Here is a 15,752-nt window from a genome sequence, read left to right on the forward strand (position 1 = left end):
TAGCCTCCTGCCGCCCTCTCCCCTGCCTCTCCTCTCCTTTGACATGAGCTCAGAAGAAGGAGGGTCCCAGAGCTCTTGTCATGATCCCAGTGGTGCTAACCAGTTCCCAGGTCTTCTTCCACCTGGGCAGCTACACCCAGACCTGCCTCATTGTCAGGGTGTCCAGGCCACTGTCTGGGTTTCAGGCAGGAGAGTCTCTGACCTCTTGCCAGACCCTTATGCTTAACCCCATCAGTGAAGGCAGGCCACTGCAGGCCTGCTCTCTATGTTTGTTTATTTATTTATTTAATTTAAAAAAAAAAAAATAAGCTATCATTTTTCTTTTTTTAAGGAGAGAGAGAGAATTTTAATATTTATTTTTTAGTTTTCGGCGGACACAACATCTTTGTTTGTATGTGGTGCTGAGGATTGAAGCCGGGCCGCACGCCTTCCAGGCGAGCGTGCTACCGCTTGCGCCCCATCCCCAGCCCCTGACTATGTTTATTTGTACTAGAGACTGAACCCACAGTGCCTTACCTCTGAAGTATATCCCCAGCACTTTTTTAAAAATTTGAGACAGGGTCTCACTAAGTTGTTTAGGGCTTCACTAAGTTGCTGAGATGGGCCTTGAACTTGTGATCCTCCAAAGTTGCTGGATTACAGGTTGTGCCACTGTGCCCAGCTTCTCTTATATTAACGGTTGGTATTGTAGGGAGGTACAGCTAGCTGGTCACAGATCTGCTTTTCTGCTTCTCTTTTTTATTGTCCCTCTCTGCCCCTTGGCTGGTGTGAAGATGCAGATGCTCACGCTTCCCTCAACCTGCAGGTGACTCTTGATAGTGTAGCAAGGCTGCCTGGCTCCCTCCCATCCTGCAGGGCATCCCCGAAAAGGGCATCAAAGCCACTTCTCATATGGGCTGGGGCTGAGACTCAGTGGCAGAGCGCTTGCCTAGCACATGTGAGGCCCTGGGTTCAATCCTCAGCACCACATAAAATAAATCAATAAATTATAAAGGTTACAAAATCTATTATTTAAAAAAAACACCTTTTCATAAACTCTACTGAATTCATAGAGCTCTAAACTTGCAGTTTTATTCTGGGGTCGCTGTCATCAGCCAGGGATCGTTCATGTTTAATTTCTGGACCACCCTGTTCTCTGGCATGGTCCACGATCCTCTCTCATTGAGGGTGTTGCCCACTTGAATTCCTATGGCTGTTGTGCAGTGCCACAGCCCCCACAGAGCCCCAACGGACATGTCCCTCCCCTGACCAGCGCTCTCTCAGCTGCTCTGCCTCCTGCTTGCCCAGCTCGGCACTGCTCCGCTGAGCTCTTTGTCTCTACCTCACCTGCTTCCTCCACTCCAGTGGCAGGGCTGGCAGCCTCCCAAGGCCTGCCCAGTAAGCAGCTCTTCTCCTCCCTGAACAGGACTCGTTACCAGAGAAGCTGGCTGTTCATGAGAAGAACGTCCGAGAATTTGATGCCTTTGTAGAAACCCTGCAGTAAAGTGTCCTCCAGTACCAGCAACATCCCTTTTCTGTGGTCCCAGGGGACAGAGAGCCTCCCACTCCTCAGCTGCTCCCATCCCTCATGCTGCTCCCAGCCAGCTGGAGGGGAAGATGGTCCCTCCTTGGGGACCCAGAAATCCCTGCTCTTGGACCTCCTGGAGACTCCATGGTGGCAGTTAGGCCCAGTGACTGCATCTGTGAGGACCTGCCCTCTGCCTTTGGAGATGGAGGAGCCTTTGTAACCAAAGGGCCTCTGCAGGGCTATCTGTGTACCCCACCTATTGCCAGCTGCTTCACACAGGGTGTCATCAGTTCCTCCTGCTGCCAGCCTCCTGCCTGGTCTATCCTGCAGCTGGCCCCCTGCCTGTCTGTCCTTCCTATCAACCTCTTGACATTCCAGCTGGTGGCCCCGTGAGGCAGAAAGAGGAAGGAAACAGTGCTGGGCGGAAGTAGGAGGGTCCTGTTCTGTCTCCTCTAGTTCTAGGGTCATCTCCCTCTTGCCCTCTCTCTGTCCCTACCCCTGTGCCCGTACTTTTTGGCAATACGACAGGCCTGCTCACCTGTGAGGGTGAGCGCTCCTGGGCCCATCATCCTCACTGGGAGGGTTATCTGGCCCTTACCAGAGGTCTGTGCAGCCCTGGTGGCTGCCTATGCCCAGCTCCTCAGCTCTGCAGAGGAAAAATAAAAGCAAATCCTACGTCACTATGACATATTCTGTCATCGAGGATCACAGCAAAGGGCCTTCTCTTTTTCTCCCTCCCGTTTCTGCTTCTTGTTATAGGACATGGAAAATATTTATTACTTTCAGAGAAATCAGATATTTTATAGAAGAAATGTTTGCAATAAGAGGTTTCACTTGGGGAAGGTGAGGGCGTCCATTCCTGAGATGCAGGCCTCCTCCTGAGAGGCTCCTCAGAATCTGGGTTGCTCAGACCATTCTCCTTCCCAGTATGTGTACGGTGGGATCTAAGAATGGGGTTGACCAAGGGCAAGTGGCCTCCAGGCTTTGAACTGACAGTGGGCTTTCCCTTGTACCTCTGTGTTCTGGGTGGGAGCCTCCAGACTCGCAGTTTCTGCAGAGTCTTGGGTGCTAAATGTGATGACTCCCCAGAGTTATGCCACACGTAATGCCCAGGGGGCATTGTGTGTGCTCCCTACTTCTGGGGTACCTGATCCTGATCCTCAGGACTGGACTATGGAGCTTTTCCTCCTCCTGCTTTGGCCTGACCGCCACCTCCCTTTAATCCCAGGGTCTCTACACTGCCCTGGGTTTACAAGCTGGATTGGTTCCCTGTTCAGAAACCAAAGCTGGGTGGATGATTGATTTAATCCTTCAGGTGTTGCTTGAGTAAGTCAAGTGCCTAGCCATCTGTCCTCCCCAGTCTGACCGGTGGCCTGGCTAAGGAGAACCAGTCTGCCCTGTTCCTCCTGTCTCTTGGGGTACTCATTGGCAGCAGCTGTTCTTAGGTGCAGATGGCTCTCAACTGCTTGTTAGTAAACTGCATGTGACACTGTTCTCACCTACCAGGCTAACTTCTGGGCATCATAGTGGGCTCTGGGGGGGAGCCCTGCCCCTGTGCATGCTTCTGCTGCCATCAAGAAATGCTCCAGCAGTGCTGGCCAACTGGCTGTCCTGTCTGGGGCCAGGGCACATCCATGGCCTGCTGAACCAATCAGATTCTCCCCCAGGGCCTGGCACGCACAAACGGGGGTGTCTCTGGTAAGTTACTGATGCCCCATCTCAGCTGCTGCCCTCTTTGCCTAGCATGGAAAGGCCTGGTAGCCGTCGTCCGCCACAGTACTGACTTCCTAATTGTGGACTCCCAGGCAGCAGCCTTTCTCCAGGGCCCCATGTTTAGGGAGGCCAGGGAGGCTAATCCCTGACTGAGCTGAGTTTGGGAGGAGCCAAGCAACCAGCAAGGCCACCTCCGGCCTCTCAGCCCTGTGTCATAGAAGTGAGGAGGCCAGACCAACAACTCCTGCAGCACCCCGGGCTCCTGCGGGGACCAGTCATCTCTCCAGGTGACAGGGTCCCTCCTCTTCCAGCCTATTTGTTTGGAAATGACTGAGGGATACTTCCATATGTACTCGAGATTTCCAATAAAATCTTTTCTGTACTTTATAGCTTCCAGTTGTGCAAGTTGTCTCCCACCTCTTTGTAGCTCCTGGTCATCAGCTGGCTCTGTGGCCTTGTGAAGGGCAGAAAGGCTTTGGAATAGGGCAGGGCTGTTTTAAATCCTGGCCTTGGCCACAGATAGCTGGACGACATTGGGTTGGTCAGGAAGCTTTCTAGAGCCTCATTTTCCTCATGCTATTCCCCTGACATGTTGTGTATTTGAATATTCACTAAGAAAATGTATATGAAGTCCACCCATGGTAAAGTTGCCACAAAAGAAAGGCCACTGTCATCAGCTCTTTATGCCCCTTGGCCTGGAGCTGGTCTTGGTTTGGAGGGAGGATAAGTGTAGGTACTGCCACGTTCCCAGAAGACAGGACAGGATGCTTGCTGGTGTAGTGAGTTGTGGCTGAGTGAACTGGAGGAGAGGGAAGGAATTGAGTCGAGTAGCAGGAAGTTGAGGGCCCAAGCAAATTTGTGTTGATGCCCAGATCTCAAATGACTCCAGGAAGGGCACTGGGCTCTGAGGAACCATGAGGAATTGGAGAGATCTGCAGAGGTCAGTCCTTTCTGGCCCCTGGGGTTCCGGCTGTAGGCATCTCAACCCTGGCAAAGCCAGCCCCTTCCTCTTAGCTGTGCCTCTAGTGGTGCAGGTGAGAGATGGTTCTAGATTCAAGATAACTGCCAGATCAGAACTGGGCAACTGCTGTCTGGGTTGCACCCTGTCCTCCTTCGGGTTGAAGTCAGGCCCCAGGACAAAGTAAAAGGGGGATGATCAAAAAAATTCTAAATTCAGTTCAATCCCAGGTCTTAAGAGAATGGAGCCAGCCCACTCTTGCTGGTAAGGGCCTGGGAGCCCTTGCTTGTTACTGAACTGCAGGTGACACTGACCCAGACCATGGAACCAGGCAGGGCAGTTGTCCAATCCCTGGGTCAGAAATGGAAAGCCTGTCCTGTGACTCCCTCTTCAATTGGGATCTCCAGAAAGTGAAGTGCCCAGTGTCCCATGACCAGCAATTGTGTCCTACTCCTTTAAAACATCTCCCCGTGCTCCACCCAGAGACCGGTTGTTGCTAAGGCCTTGGTAAATTGGCACTTGAAAAACTCGGCAGAGGCCTGCCAGGAGCCCAACCCAAGAACACAGCTCTCCCTGTATCTCATTCTCCTCTTCTTCCCTGGGTCACTGCCTCCATGTTCCAGTCACTAGCTTAGAGCTAAAGAGAGCCAGCGAGAGGAGGGCGCTAGGTCCTCCTGCCTGGAGGTTCCTGGAGGGAGGCCACAATTGTGCAATGAGACTACTTTCCTGGAGCTCAGGCCCGTGTTTAACCACCATCCTAACTGTCCTATCCTGCAGCTCTGGCCAGGCTGCCCTGCCTGAGCAAGCAAGAAAGAAGAATTAGGCAGGCCCACCTGGGCCACCACAGCCTCCTGATGCAGCAGCCAAGCCCTCAGCAACACCTGGAGCAGAATTCCGTCCTACCTTCACAGTGACAAACCTTTTTTAAAGATTGGCACCAGGTGTGGTGGTGCAGGCCTGTAGTTCCAGCTGGGGTAGGATTACAAATTCCTAGCTTCAGCAATTTAGCAAGACCCCATCACAACAAAAAGGGCTGGGGAAGTAGCTCAGTGATAAAGTGCCTCTGGGTTCAATCCCCAGTACTTTGGGGGGTGGGGCGCAGAACACATAAATATCTGCATCGTTTTCGAGCACATTTTCCACCGCAGAGCCACACCCCAGCCCTCATTCACCATCGTAATCTGTAAAGCAAGGCAAAATGTGCTCAGAAGAGGAAATGGTGCCAGGTCTTCCACAGCCTCTGTGGCCACGTGGCAGGTGGAGAAGCCCAGCTTCCCAGGCTGAGGCTGGGGTGGAAAGAAAGGGAGGTCAGGAAGTGGGGGTTTCAGTTCCCGCTGCCACATCAAGCTGGAAGTGTCACTACACTCATTGTTAAGTACCACACACGTCACAGAAACCATTTTCTGGTGAAAATAATCTCAGGTGAGATCAATTCTTTTTCATGAGTTAGAGCTGGTCAGTGATTAGAATAAAAATTCAAACCCTAGTGTGATTTCAAAGCTAATCCCAGTGTCCACCACAACCCCTCTAGTTTTCTGCCTTGCTTGCCTTAGATAAATCTAAGTTCACCTCAAGCTTCTGGCACCTTCCAAATGGGAGTAGAAGAGCTTAGGATGCAGCACGTGGAGACCAGCTGGAACGCCGAGGTGCAGGAGTGGAAGGTGACTACAGATACCTCCCAGCCCAGAAGATGGTCAGAAAGCTGGTCTCCCGAGTCAGATGGAGAAGGGGGCAGGCGGGCTGGGAAGGGGCTACCTGACCGTCCCCCCCTTCTACCACATTTACTCTGCCTCCAGGCCTCACTTCCCCAATAGCCAGGTGGGCAGTTTTTCATCTCCATTTTTATTGAAGTATAAAAAGTGCAAACGGTGAAATACATGATTGGTGCCACAGAAGTCATCAGGTGTGAATGTGAACACTTGATTCACAGTACAAGTGCCCCCCAGGAACAGCCCAGCGGGGCAGGGGATGAAGAATGTCCAGACAGATCCAAAAGGCTCCCCAGTAAGTGGGGCTGTGAGCAAGGCTTGATATACAAAGGAGGGCAGAAAGCAGGAGGGCCCAACCTGGGCCAGGCTGTAGACACAGGGGCTGACAGAACCAGCAGCAGGTCCACGCCCGGGGTCTGATGTGCCAGAGGCCTGGGGACAGAGCAGTGAGATTGGCCCCGCAGCCGCTGGCTTACAGAAGATGCTGCCCTGCCTGGCCATGGCTGTGGGGGAGGGTCACTGCAAAGATTCCCTGCCACTGGGGGACAAAGCTGTAGGAATGAGGTCCCCAGGTTCATTAGGAAGAAGTGGAATAAGGGATACCAGCCATCGCTGGGGGCCAGGTTTTCTGAAGGACAAAAGGACCCCAGGGCCCCACACTCCCTCAGAAGGTTGCTAGATCCCACCTGGCAGGGGCTCAACTATTAGTAAAATCTCTGCCCCTCCTGTGGGCACTGAGCCTCCACCAGACTCCCTCCAAGAGTCTCCAGTGGACAAGGCAGCTACCATATATTCTGAGGCACCAAGTCACTTCTGGCCAGAGCAGGGACATGACTCCACAATATACAGGTCCACAAGAGCCTATGGCCTCGAATCTGTGCATGTGGGACACAGGCAAGGCCTGAGTCACTGATACCCCCTGACACTAGGACTCGGGGGGCGAGGGGCACTATTTAAAATGGATGTCAGGACTCTGTCCTGTCATCCAACCTGCCATTCCTGGCATGTAAAGACGTCCTGGGGCAGTACCACTTGGGGAAGGCGGACCCAGGAGGCAGAAATCGGAAGCGGACTCCGGCCTGGTCATTCCTCAGCTGTGGAATTACCCAAGGCTGAGCCTGTGGAGGGAGGGTGGATGCAGGGTGCCTGTGTCCAGCTAGTGTACAGTGGGACTTCTAAAAGCAGAGCAACTGCACCCAGACAGGGAGGCACCAGGGCAAACCATGGGCTCAGCTGCTCCTCCTCCAGCAATCAGGAAGGGAGAACCAGCCCCAGCTACCAGCCCAGCCGGCAGTGATTTTGTCATCCACTGTTGCCAAGGAAACAGAGGCAGAAAGGGTTACAGGGCTCAGGCCTTCTCCAGCTGGAAGAGCCAAGCCGGGCTCTGGAGCGCCTGGCAGGACCCAGGCACCCCAAGAGGCAGTGAGAAGTATAAGGCGAAGAAAAACGTCCCAGGGTAACAGCCCCCAGGCCTGTGAGGAGGAGGGCCAGACAGAGGGGAGAACCAGCCACCCAGCTAGCTAGCTCCAGCTTCCATTTCCTGGGCTTTCACCCCCTTCCTGGGCAGGAGCCCCAGGATCTGTGAGGCTGAAGCCTGGAAGAGGAGTCCAAACTGGGGGTACCAGAGAAGGGGCTTGGACGGTGGAGCTGGGCTCAGGGTCCCTTGCAATCAGGGTTGGGGAACAACTCCCCTTGATGGTCCAGGAGGAACTTGGTGAAAGTGTTGATGGGATTAATAGCCTTGAGGGTGATGGCGGCATCCTTGGCCCACAGCAGGTTAGGGCCAAAGACAACAGCAAGGTTAGTGTTGGTCATCTTGTTCTGGTCAGAGTGGGCAGAAATCTGTGGAGGGAATCGGGGACTGCATCAGGAAGCCACAGTCCTGCCTCCTGGTTCCAGCCACAGTGCAGCTCCCCCTCCTCCCTCCCTGTACCCCAAGTGAGCAGTGGAGGCTGAGGTGAGTCTCACCTGCACCAGGAAGGCAGTCAGGAATCGAAGCACCTGGTAGTTCTCCTCAGGCAGCGTCTGGAGGACCTGCTGTGTCACTTCCACTCTCTGGCTCTCATCGATGTCTATAAGAAATTGGGTCACGGGGAAGCCGGGCTGGCTCAGGAAGCCCTGACACAAGGCAATGAGGAGAGCCCACCAGACTTCCTGGGAGATGCCCAGGCCCACAAGCCTGCTGGCTGAGGTGGTGGGTAGACAGTCAAACACACCTGCCCCCAGTTTAACCCCAGACCAGGCAGAAGATGTGCAGACTAAGAGGGCAACTCACTGAGGAAACCCACAACGTGGGGGTAGAGGTCAAAGGTTAGCAGGGGCTCTGGAAGCTCCCGAAGGAAGGTCTTGAGGATGACGGCTGGCAGGTGCAGCTCATTGTACTGATCAAAATCCACTGGCAGCCCTGGGTGGGAGAGGCAGGCTGGAGATCACGTGGCCCAGCCCAAGGCCAGCAGCCACGTGGAGGCCAGGTGGGCCCCTTTGAGGCCCCAGCCAGGACACAAGCCCCCTCCTCTCAGGAGCCACCTCTTACACCTGCCTCCTTTCCTCCTCTGTGACAAGGGGATGCAGGTTCAGACCATGTGGGGGGAGTGAGCCCCCACCCCTCTGAATAAGCCTGAGCCCAGGGGACCCAGAGTCTGACAGCTGGCCTGGAAACAGGCAGGCACAGAGGGACCTATGTAGTGATACCAAATGCCACATAAACCTCTGACAGGAAGAGACTCTGGGAGCCTTGTTTACAGGGTGGCAGAAAGCAGAGAACTCTTCTAAGTCACATGTGTGCCCTGTCCTCCCACACTCACACCCTCGGGGTCCACACCGACTCAGGGGCTGCACATCCCAGGGCCACTCACCCATGTTATACTTCTGCTGCACCTCCCGCACGACCTGGGTGTTGGCTGACCTCCGGAAGATGCCCTCGGTGGTGAGAGCTAGGACAGTGGGGCCTGGTGAGTCTCAGAGCTCTGGGCAGCGGGTAGCTTCACAGCCCCCTCTCTGTCCTCAGGTTCCAGGTAGAGTCAGTGGGGGTGGACCTCAGCCCTGCCCAGCAGCCTCCCAAGGGCAACTGGGGGTAGGTGACTTTGGAAGTTGGTGGCCCCATGACTGGGTGGCAAGGGCCCTGGCACTTACCATGGGCCTGCAGGTAGGCAACGGTTTCTCTGAGCACAAGTGGGATGGGATCCTGCTCAGGGTTCTTCTCCTGGAGGCTGTGGGGACAAGGGTGTTGAGAGGGTCTGCAGCCCAGCCTGGCCCCAGCAGCCCTTAGCCCTGGTACTCACTGCTGCAGTGTGACCCCAAATTGCTGGTTGGGGAGGGGTGGTCGCGGTGGCATGGGCTTGGGGGCTGTTGCAGGACTCTTCTGTGTGGATTTGAGGAAGTCGTCATACCTGGGGGGCAGATGGGACAGGGATCAGGCCCTCTGGCTTTGTAGTCTCGACAGCCAACTTCCTCAGGCCTTTATCACGCAGTTTTACATGGATTATTTTATTTAATCCTCACAACCCGACTTCATGCTACCCATGACAAAGCAAACATTTAAAGAGATTGTCACACCCTGTGACAGAAATGGGGCTTGATTCTACTCTGACTCTGTCTGCTGTCCCCGAATCACGACACTCGCTTCTTCTCATTACCCTGGGTTCTCCAGCTCCCTGCCCAGGGCCAGCTTGTCCTCCCCGCCCCCCGCCCCATCTCACTTGAGCACTTGGCGAGGGATCCCCAACTGCTCCAGCTTCACATGCTCGCTCAGCTCGCTCAGGTAATTCACGTAGAAAATTTTCCGCCCAAACTTGAAGCTGCCAATGGAAGGAAGGGCCTGAGTCGGGGCTGTGCCACCCCCGCTCTGCCCACCCAGCTCAGACAAAGGTCTGGCCCCAAGCGGTCTGCCGAAGGTGCTTGGGCCCCGAGACGTGCTGGAGGTGCAAAGGACACGTGTGGAGGCCACCTGCTCACCTAATGAGGGGTTTGAAGAGGATGAGCAGGGTTTTGATGAACATGGTTGGGTGCACAATGTACAGGGCCTTGATGTTCTTCTTATATCTGTGGGAGAAGAATGGGAAACTCAGGAGTGGACAGGGGTTCTTTGGTTATTTCTTTCTTTATTTTTTGGTTTCAGGGATTGAACTCAGGGGTGCTAATCCACTGAGCCTCATCCCCAAACATTATTTTTTTTTTTTCTTATTCTGAGTCAGGGGCTCACTAAATTGCTTAGGGCCTTGCTAAACTGTTGTTGACCTTGAATTTGTAATCCTCCTGCCTCAGTCTCCTAAATCACTGGGATTACAGGCATGCGCCACCACGCCTGGCCAGATAGGGTTCTTTTTGTGTGTGTGTGTGTGGTGCTGGGTTCGAACCCAGGACCTTGTGCATGCAGGGCAAGCACTCTACCAACTGTGCTACATCCCCAGTCAAGATAGGGTTCTTAATGGACAGTTTCTGATCTGACTACTCATGGTAGGCACTTGATATAAGTGTCATTGTTGCCCCATTTTGCAGATTACAAAACAAGAGGCTCAGAGAGATTAAGTAACATGAAAGGTCACAGAATGAGGAAGTAGAGGAACTGGGATTTTAGCAGTGGCCCTCCTGATTCAGACTCTGTTTACCCAGGGCGGGGCTCCACCTCCCCCTGGCACAGCGTAAGCTCCTGCCCGCTCGAGGGCAGCCAGAGCCTGCAGAGCTGCTGGTTCCCTAACCCACTTTCGGTCAAATTCTCGGTAGGCGTCCCGCAGCCAGCTGAGGGAGGGCTTGTTGTCACTGGTCAGCCCGTGGTGCAGGTACAGCAGCGTGTAATCGCTCTCCACATACTGGTCCAGTGTGTGCTTCAGGTACCTTCAAGGGAAAAATGGCTCAGACATGACCTGCGTACAAGTGTGGCCCAGTCCAGGTGAAGACAGAAACCGGTGTCCTGGGAGTCTGCTGCTTGCACCACACACCCCCCACACCCCCCAGCCAAGGTCTGTCTATTCTGGCTGCATAATCAGTCACCAGCTTCCTGTTGGGGAGGCAGAGGGTGGTGGCTGGGCCAAGCAGGAAAATAATGATAACAGCACTCATTTTCTTTTCCTTGGGTGCTGGGATTGAACACAGGGCCTCGTGCATGCTGGGCAAGTGCTCTACCACTGAGCTACATCCCCAGCCCAATAGCTCTCAATTTGAGCACTGACTAGAAGTCAGAAAACCTGGACTCTAAGCTGGGACGTCTTGCCTACCTGCAGGAAAAAGGGAATGACATTTCCCTCAGAGAGCCTCTGTTTAGCAAGGTAAGCTTTTAGGGTACGCCAAACACTTTCCATACATCATCTCATTCCTTCCTTATAACAATGGGAACTGATATTATCCCTATCTACAAATGAAGGCAAGGAACAGAGAGGTCAAGTGCTTATCCAAAGTTACACAGCTTGTGGAGGTGACATGTGCAATTCCAAAGCCTGCATTCTTTTTTTTTTTTAATTTATATTTTTTGTAGTTATAGATGGACAACATGCCTTTATTTTATTTGTTTCATTTTTATGTGGGGCTGAGGATCAAACCATGTGCCTCACACATTGCAAGGCAAGCACTCTGCCACTGAGCTACAGCCGCAGCCCAAAGCCTGCATTCTTGACTTTGGGACAGCATTGCCTTTCACATGTGAGCGCCTCCAGCACAGGCTGTAAAACACTGTGCCTGTGAGAGGCAACCAAGATGGCCAGAAGATCCTCAGCTTCAGTTATTAGGCTGTTATTAGACCAAAGAGCCACGCTTCAGATTCCTTATGCTCACAACATAGTACCTACCACCCCAACACACGCACATACACACGTGCTCTTAAGCATGCAGAGAACGAATGGAATGAAAAGAAAGGATGGAATAATTCAAGAAAGGGAGGGAAGTCCAGTATAAAGTCCTCTTGCTGGCTGGCCAACCAGCCCCAAGGCCAACCACTCCAGACTGGGCAGGCCCAGTGCTAACAACATCAAAGAGGCGGAGAGGAGGGAAAATGCCTGGGGAAGTGCCCAAGGATTTGACCAAGTGCCAGACAGGACATGGTCGACCCGGAGAGGGCAACCTAAATACTGTTCCTGGCGCTGGCCTGAAGCAGCACAGGCAAGCATGAAATGCGGCTAATGCTGGATTATTACTGATTCCAATCATTAACTACGCAATAATTCACCCTTTACCCACAATGAGCACACTGCAGTTTACAAAGAGCTGTCATGTAAAAGGACGGCATTTGCCACTATGAAAATAGCAGAGACTGCAGTGAAAATGCACATTCTCATCTGCCGAGATGTCATTACCTTTTGGATAAATAACGAAATGATGTTTATCAGAAGCTATAAAATGTTCAAACTCTTTGAACCTGTAAAAGTATGTCCAGGATTTAAGGATAAATGTGTTTCTGTTCCGAGTTGAACAGAAACTTTTTTGTAGGAGGCTTTCATCCCAGACTTTTATAATGGGGGGAAAAAAGAAAACAACAAAAATAGCCAGCCGTCCAACATTAGGGAATTGGTTAAAGAAATCATGTGACTTCTACAAATAGAATATCTCACAGGATGTTTCTTCAGAAAGCACTAATCTGTGAAGTCAGAATGTCAGAACAGAGGTTACTGTTTGAGGTGGAGACGAAGGGACAAAAGGTCTCTGGGGTGTGGGTGACATGGGTGTGTTCAGTTTCTAAAAGTCAGGTATGGTGGCATCTGCCTGTGCTACTTGAGAGGCTGGGGCAGGAGGATCATTTGAGCCCAGGAGTCTGAGGGCAGCCTGAGCAACACATTGAGATCCTGTAACGACAACAAAAATTCAGGTAGCACATTTTACAATCTGTTCTCTTTTCTGTATGCATGTTAAATGTCAATAAGTGTTTTTAGAAGGATACCTTTGAGGAATGCTTAGTGCCCAGAAGAGAAAAACATCATGTAAGGTACAAAACTAACGGAAGGGTTCCTCATGTTATAGAAAAAAAGTAGGAAGTGAATCATAAAATATTAACCATGGTTTTCTCTTTGGGTGGTAGGTTTATGGGAATATTTATTTTTTCATAGTTATCTTTTTTTTCTTTATATCTACTTACATTTTCCCAGCCTCTCAAAATAGTAACACTATGCAAACATACACAATGACATTTCATGTCTATTATCCTACCCACTGCTCACACAACCCTGTAAGGTGGGCACATTCTTTTTTTTGTTTTGTTTTGTTTTGTTCTTACCGGGGATGGAGCCCAGGGCCCTGCACATGCTAGGCAACTGCTGTACCACTGAGCTATAACCCCATAATTCTCATTTTTATAGGGCTTGGAAGAAACTTGTCCCAAAGCACATAGCTACTAAGAGCCAACTGAAGTTTAACTGGCCTTCTGACTCTAAGTTTCAGGCATTTTCCATTTCAACCCGCAGAGCTGGCTGGGGAGCTGGGAAAAGCCAAGTCTGAGGTAATCTGACTGAAAACAGGACAGCCTGATCCACGGTCAAAGAGCCTCTGCCCTCAGCACTGTGACCAGGCTGTGTGTGAGTGTGTGTACGCATGCACGCGTGCGCCTGCCTGCCCGGGAAGGATGGAGGGCCCAGAGCAGGGGTTGATGGAGGGGTTCTTGAACCTGAAGGAAGACCCAGAGCGGGTGCACCTCCCTCAACAAGCTGTCTCCAGAGGACTGAGTCTTTTCCATCCCCATCCTCTGACTTCCTCCCACGTGGATGATTATCGGCCAGTAGTCTATCACCTGGTACACCAGAGATGGTGAAAAAGCTAGAGGGGAGGGCAGGTGACTCAGCTACCCTCAGGCTGAGCTCCTTGGCTATTCCTGGCTGACCACGTGGTAGGCCCGGACAAGATTCTGCCTGCCTCCCCTGAGGAACAGCGGGAGGAAGTCAGAAGGCCAGAGAGAAAGAATTCACAGACACTGGAGGGATCCGGCCTCCAGCCCTGCCAGGGCCTAAGTGAGACTCCAAACTCAGGCCGTTGCCCTTCCGCTGTGGCACTCTGGCCTTGTCCCCAAGCCCAGCCCATTCCATCCCCACACACAACCACCCGGGACCTCAATGAGCTCTAACTGCTATGGGCAGTACAGAAATGTTACATTTAGGGAGTGCTTTAAACTGGCCAGGAAAGAAGTACAAGATGGTCGCTCTGCACAGAGAAAAGGCGGAAGGAGGTCAGGTACTGCTCTGCTTGGATGCCCACACACCCTGACTGTGCTGGTCCCCAACGTGTGCCCAGTGCTGGTTGGAGAGTGAATGGTTATCAGAACAGGATCTGCCACATGTCACCTTCAACTAGCCTATGAACTTGAATTCAGAGATGTCTCTGTTACATGTATCTGGCTAAAAGAACCCACATAGGTACAGAAAGCACAGGCACCAAATTTGGCACAAAATAATATCACACTAATTATGAATATAGATGACCAACTATCACGACCACATAATACACCATATGATAATTTGGATGGTATTTTATTTCTTGACACATTTTCACGTGCAGTATCTCACCCCATAAGGAAGGAGGACTGGATGACTGTCCCCCTGGAGAGTGAGAAAATGAGACTCAAAGACACTTGCCAAGGTCACAGTTTCTGTGACTAGAAACTAGGTCTAAATCTTAGTCTCCCACAAATATAAAACAGCTCCTCATGGGAGGAAGTGAGGCATTAAGGGAGGTGGCCTGATCCTCTAGCAGGGAAGGACAGTAAGGAAAATGGCTATGGGCTACCTGGGGTCTGGGCAAAAGTCCCACGCCCCTTCTCCATAGGTACTCACCCCAGGAGCTTGCTGTGGTCCAACTGGTGGCTAGGGGGCATCCGACAGGCACTAAACACAATGATCTTCCTCCCATACTTGTCATCTCCTAGGTATGAAGAAAGATGGAGCCCAGTGGATTGAATGAACCAAAAGAATGGGGGAGGGGACGGGGTGTGGCTCAATGGTGGAGCACTCGCCTGGCACGTCTTAGGCACTGGGTTCAATCCTGAGCACTACATAAAAATAAATAAATAAATAATAAAGGTTAAAAAAAAAAAAAAGAATGGGGGTGAGGAACACAGAGGTGCCAGTCTGGAGACCTGTGTCAGTGAGTAACAGGCCTGAGCAGCCCATGGACACTTCCTTCAGGCAGTGCTTGCACTCAAGAGCATGCCACTTAAGAAAGAGGGACTGGTTGCTTTCAGGCCAGTGAGCCAGGGTACAAAAACCAACATCACTTTTTTAAAAAATAATGCCTGATATGGGCTGGGGTTGTGGCTCAGAGGTAGAACGCTTGCCTAGCACATGTGAGACCTTGGGTTCGATCCTCAGCACCACATAAAAATAAATAAGTAAAATAAAGGTATGGTGTCCAACTGCAACTAAAAAAAAAAAAAAAAAATTAGAAAAAAAAGTAATGCCTGGTAGAAACAACCCAAATGCCCCCCAGTGGGTGAGTGGGTAGAGAAAATGTAGTATATCCGTGCAACGGAACACTGTTTGGCCATTAAAAAAAAACAAAAAACGGTTCTGATATGTGCTAATATGAATGAACCCTGAAAACACACTAAGTGAAAGCAGCCAGATTCAAACAGGCACCTACTGTATGATTTTATTTATCAGGTGATTCCCTAGAGACAGAAAGCAAATTAGTCGTTTTGAGGTGCCGGGAGAAGAGGGACTGCTTAACAGGCACAGGGTTGGTACGGGCACAGGAGATGAAAATGTTCTGGAATCAGCTGCACACACTGTCCATATACTAAACACCACCAACTGTACACTTTAAAATGAAAGACACTTTAAAAAAAACTGTGTTAGGCTTTTTTTTTTAATTTTTTGATACTGGGAATTGAATCCAGGGGTGCTTAGCAACTGAGCCACATCCCCAGGACATTTTTTTTTTTTTTTTTTTTTTTTTT

The 15,752-nt window shown here is 51.5% G+C and overlaps 2 protein-coding genes across 25 annotated transcripts in view; one reads left to right on the forward strand and one right to left on the reverse strand.

Moving 5' to 3' along the window:
• The window catches only part of Atg13 (autophagy related 13), a 49,142-nt gene extending 45,535 nt beyond the window's left edge, over window positions 1-3,607 (forward strand). For all 16 annotated transcript variants that reach the window (XM_048788708.1, XM_048788707.1, XM_048788710.1 and 13 more), the window contains one exon: window positions 1,406-3,607. In XM_048788708.1, coding sequence (XP_048644665.1) covers window positions 1,406-1,483 — 78 coding nt within the window. In that variant the 3' untranslated portion in view covers window positions 1,484-3,607. The remainder of the gene's footprint in view (window positions 1-1,405) is intronic.
• A 2,392-nt stretch (window positions 3,608-5,999) lies between these two features.
• Window positions 6,000-15,752, reverse strand: part of Arhgap1 (Rho GTPase activating protein 1) — a 19,667-nt gene continuing 9,914 nt past the window's right edge. For 6 of the 9 annotated variants that reach the window (XM_015477865.2, XM_015477861.2, XM_015477867.2 and 3 more), the window contains 10 exons: window positions 14,632-14,719; window positions 10,589-10,720; window positions 9,842-9,928; window positions 9,586-9,684; window positions 9,169-9,276; window positions 9,020-9,096; window positions 8,743-8,820; window positions 8,163-8,291; window positions 7,856-7,959; window positions 6,000-7,729 (listed from right to left, as the gene is read on the reverse strand). In XM_015477865.2, the coding sequence (XP_015333351.1) occupies window positions 7,541-7,729; window positions 7,856-7,959; window positions 8,163-8,291; window positions 8,743-8,820; window positions 9,020-9,096; window positions 9,169-9,276; window positions 9,586-9,684; window positions 9,842-9,928; window positions 10,589-10,720; window positions 14,632-14,719 (1,091 nt within the window). In that variant the 3' untranslated portion in view covers window positions 6,000-7,540. The remainder of the gene's footprint in view (window positions 7,730-7,855; window positions 7,960-8,162; window positions 8,292-8,742; window positions 8,821-9,019; window positions 9,097-9,168; window positions 9,277-9,585; window positions 9,685-9,841; window positions 9,929-10,588; window positions 10,721-14,631; window positions 14,720-15,752) is intronic. The other 3 variants (XM_015477870.2, XM_015477869.2, XR_001502616.2) reach the window with 2 other exon arrangements.

This window comes from Marmota marmota, unplaced genomic scaffold, assembly GCF_001458135.2.
Source record: "Marmota marmota marmota unplaced genomic scaffold, marMar, whole genome shotgun sequence".
Taxonomy (NCBI): Eukaryota; Metazoa; Chordata; class Mammalia; order Rodentia; family Sciuridae; genus Marmota; species Marmota marmota.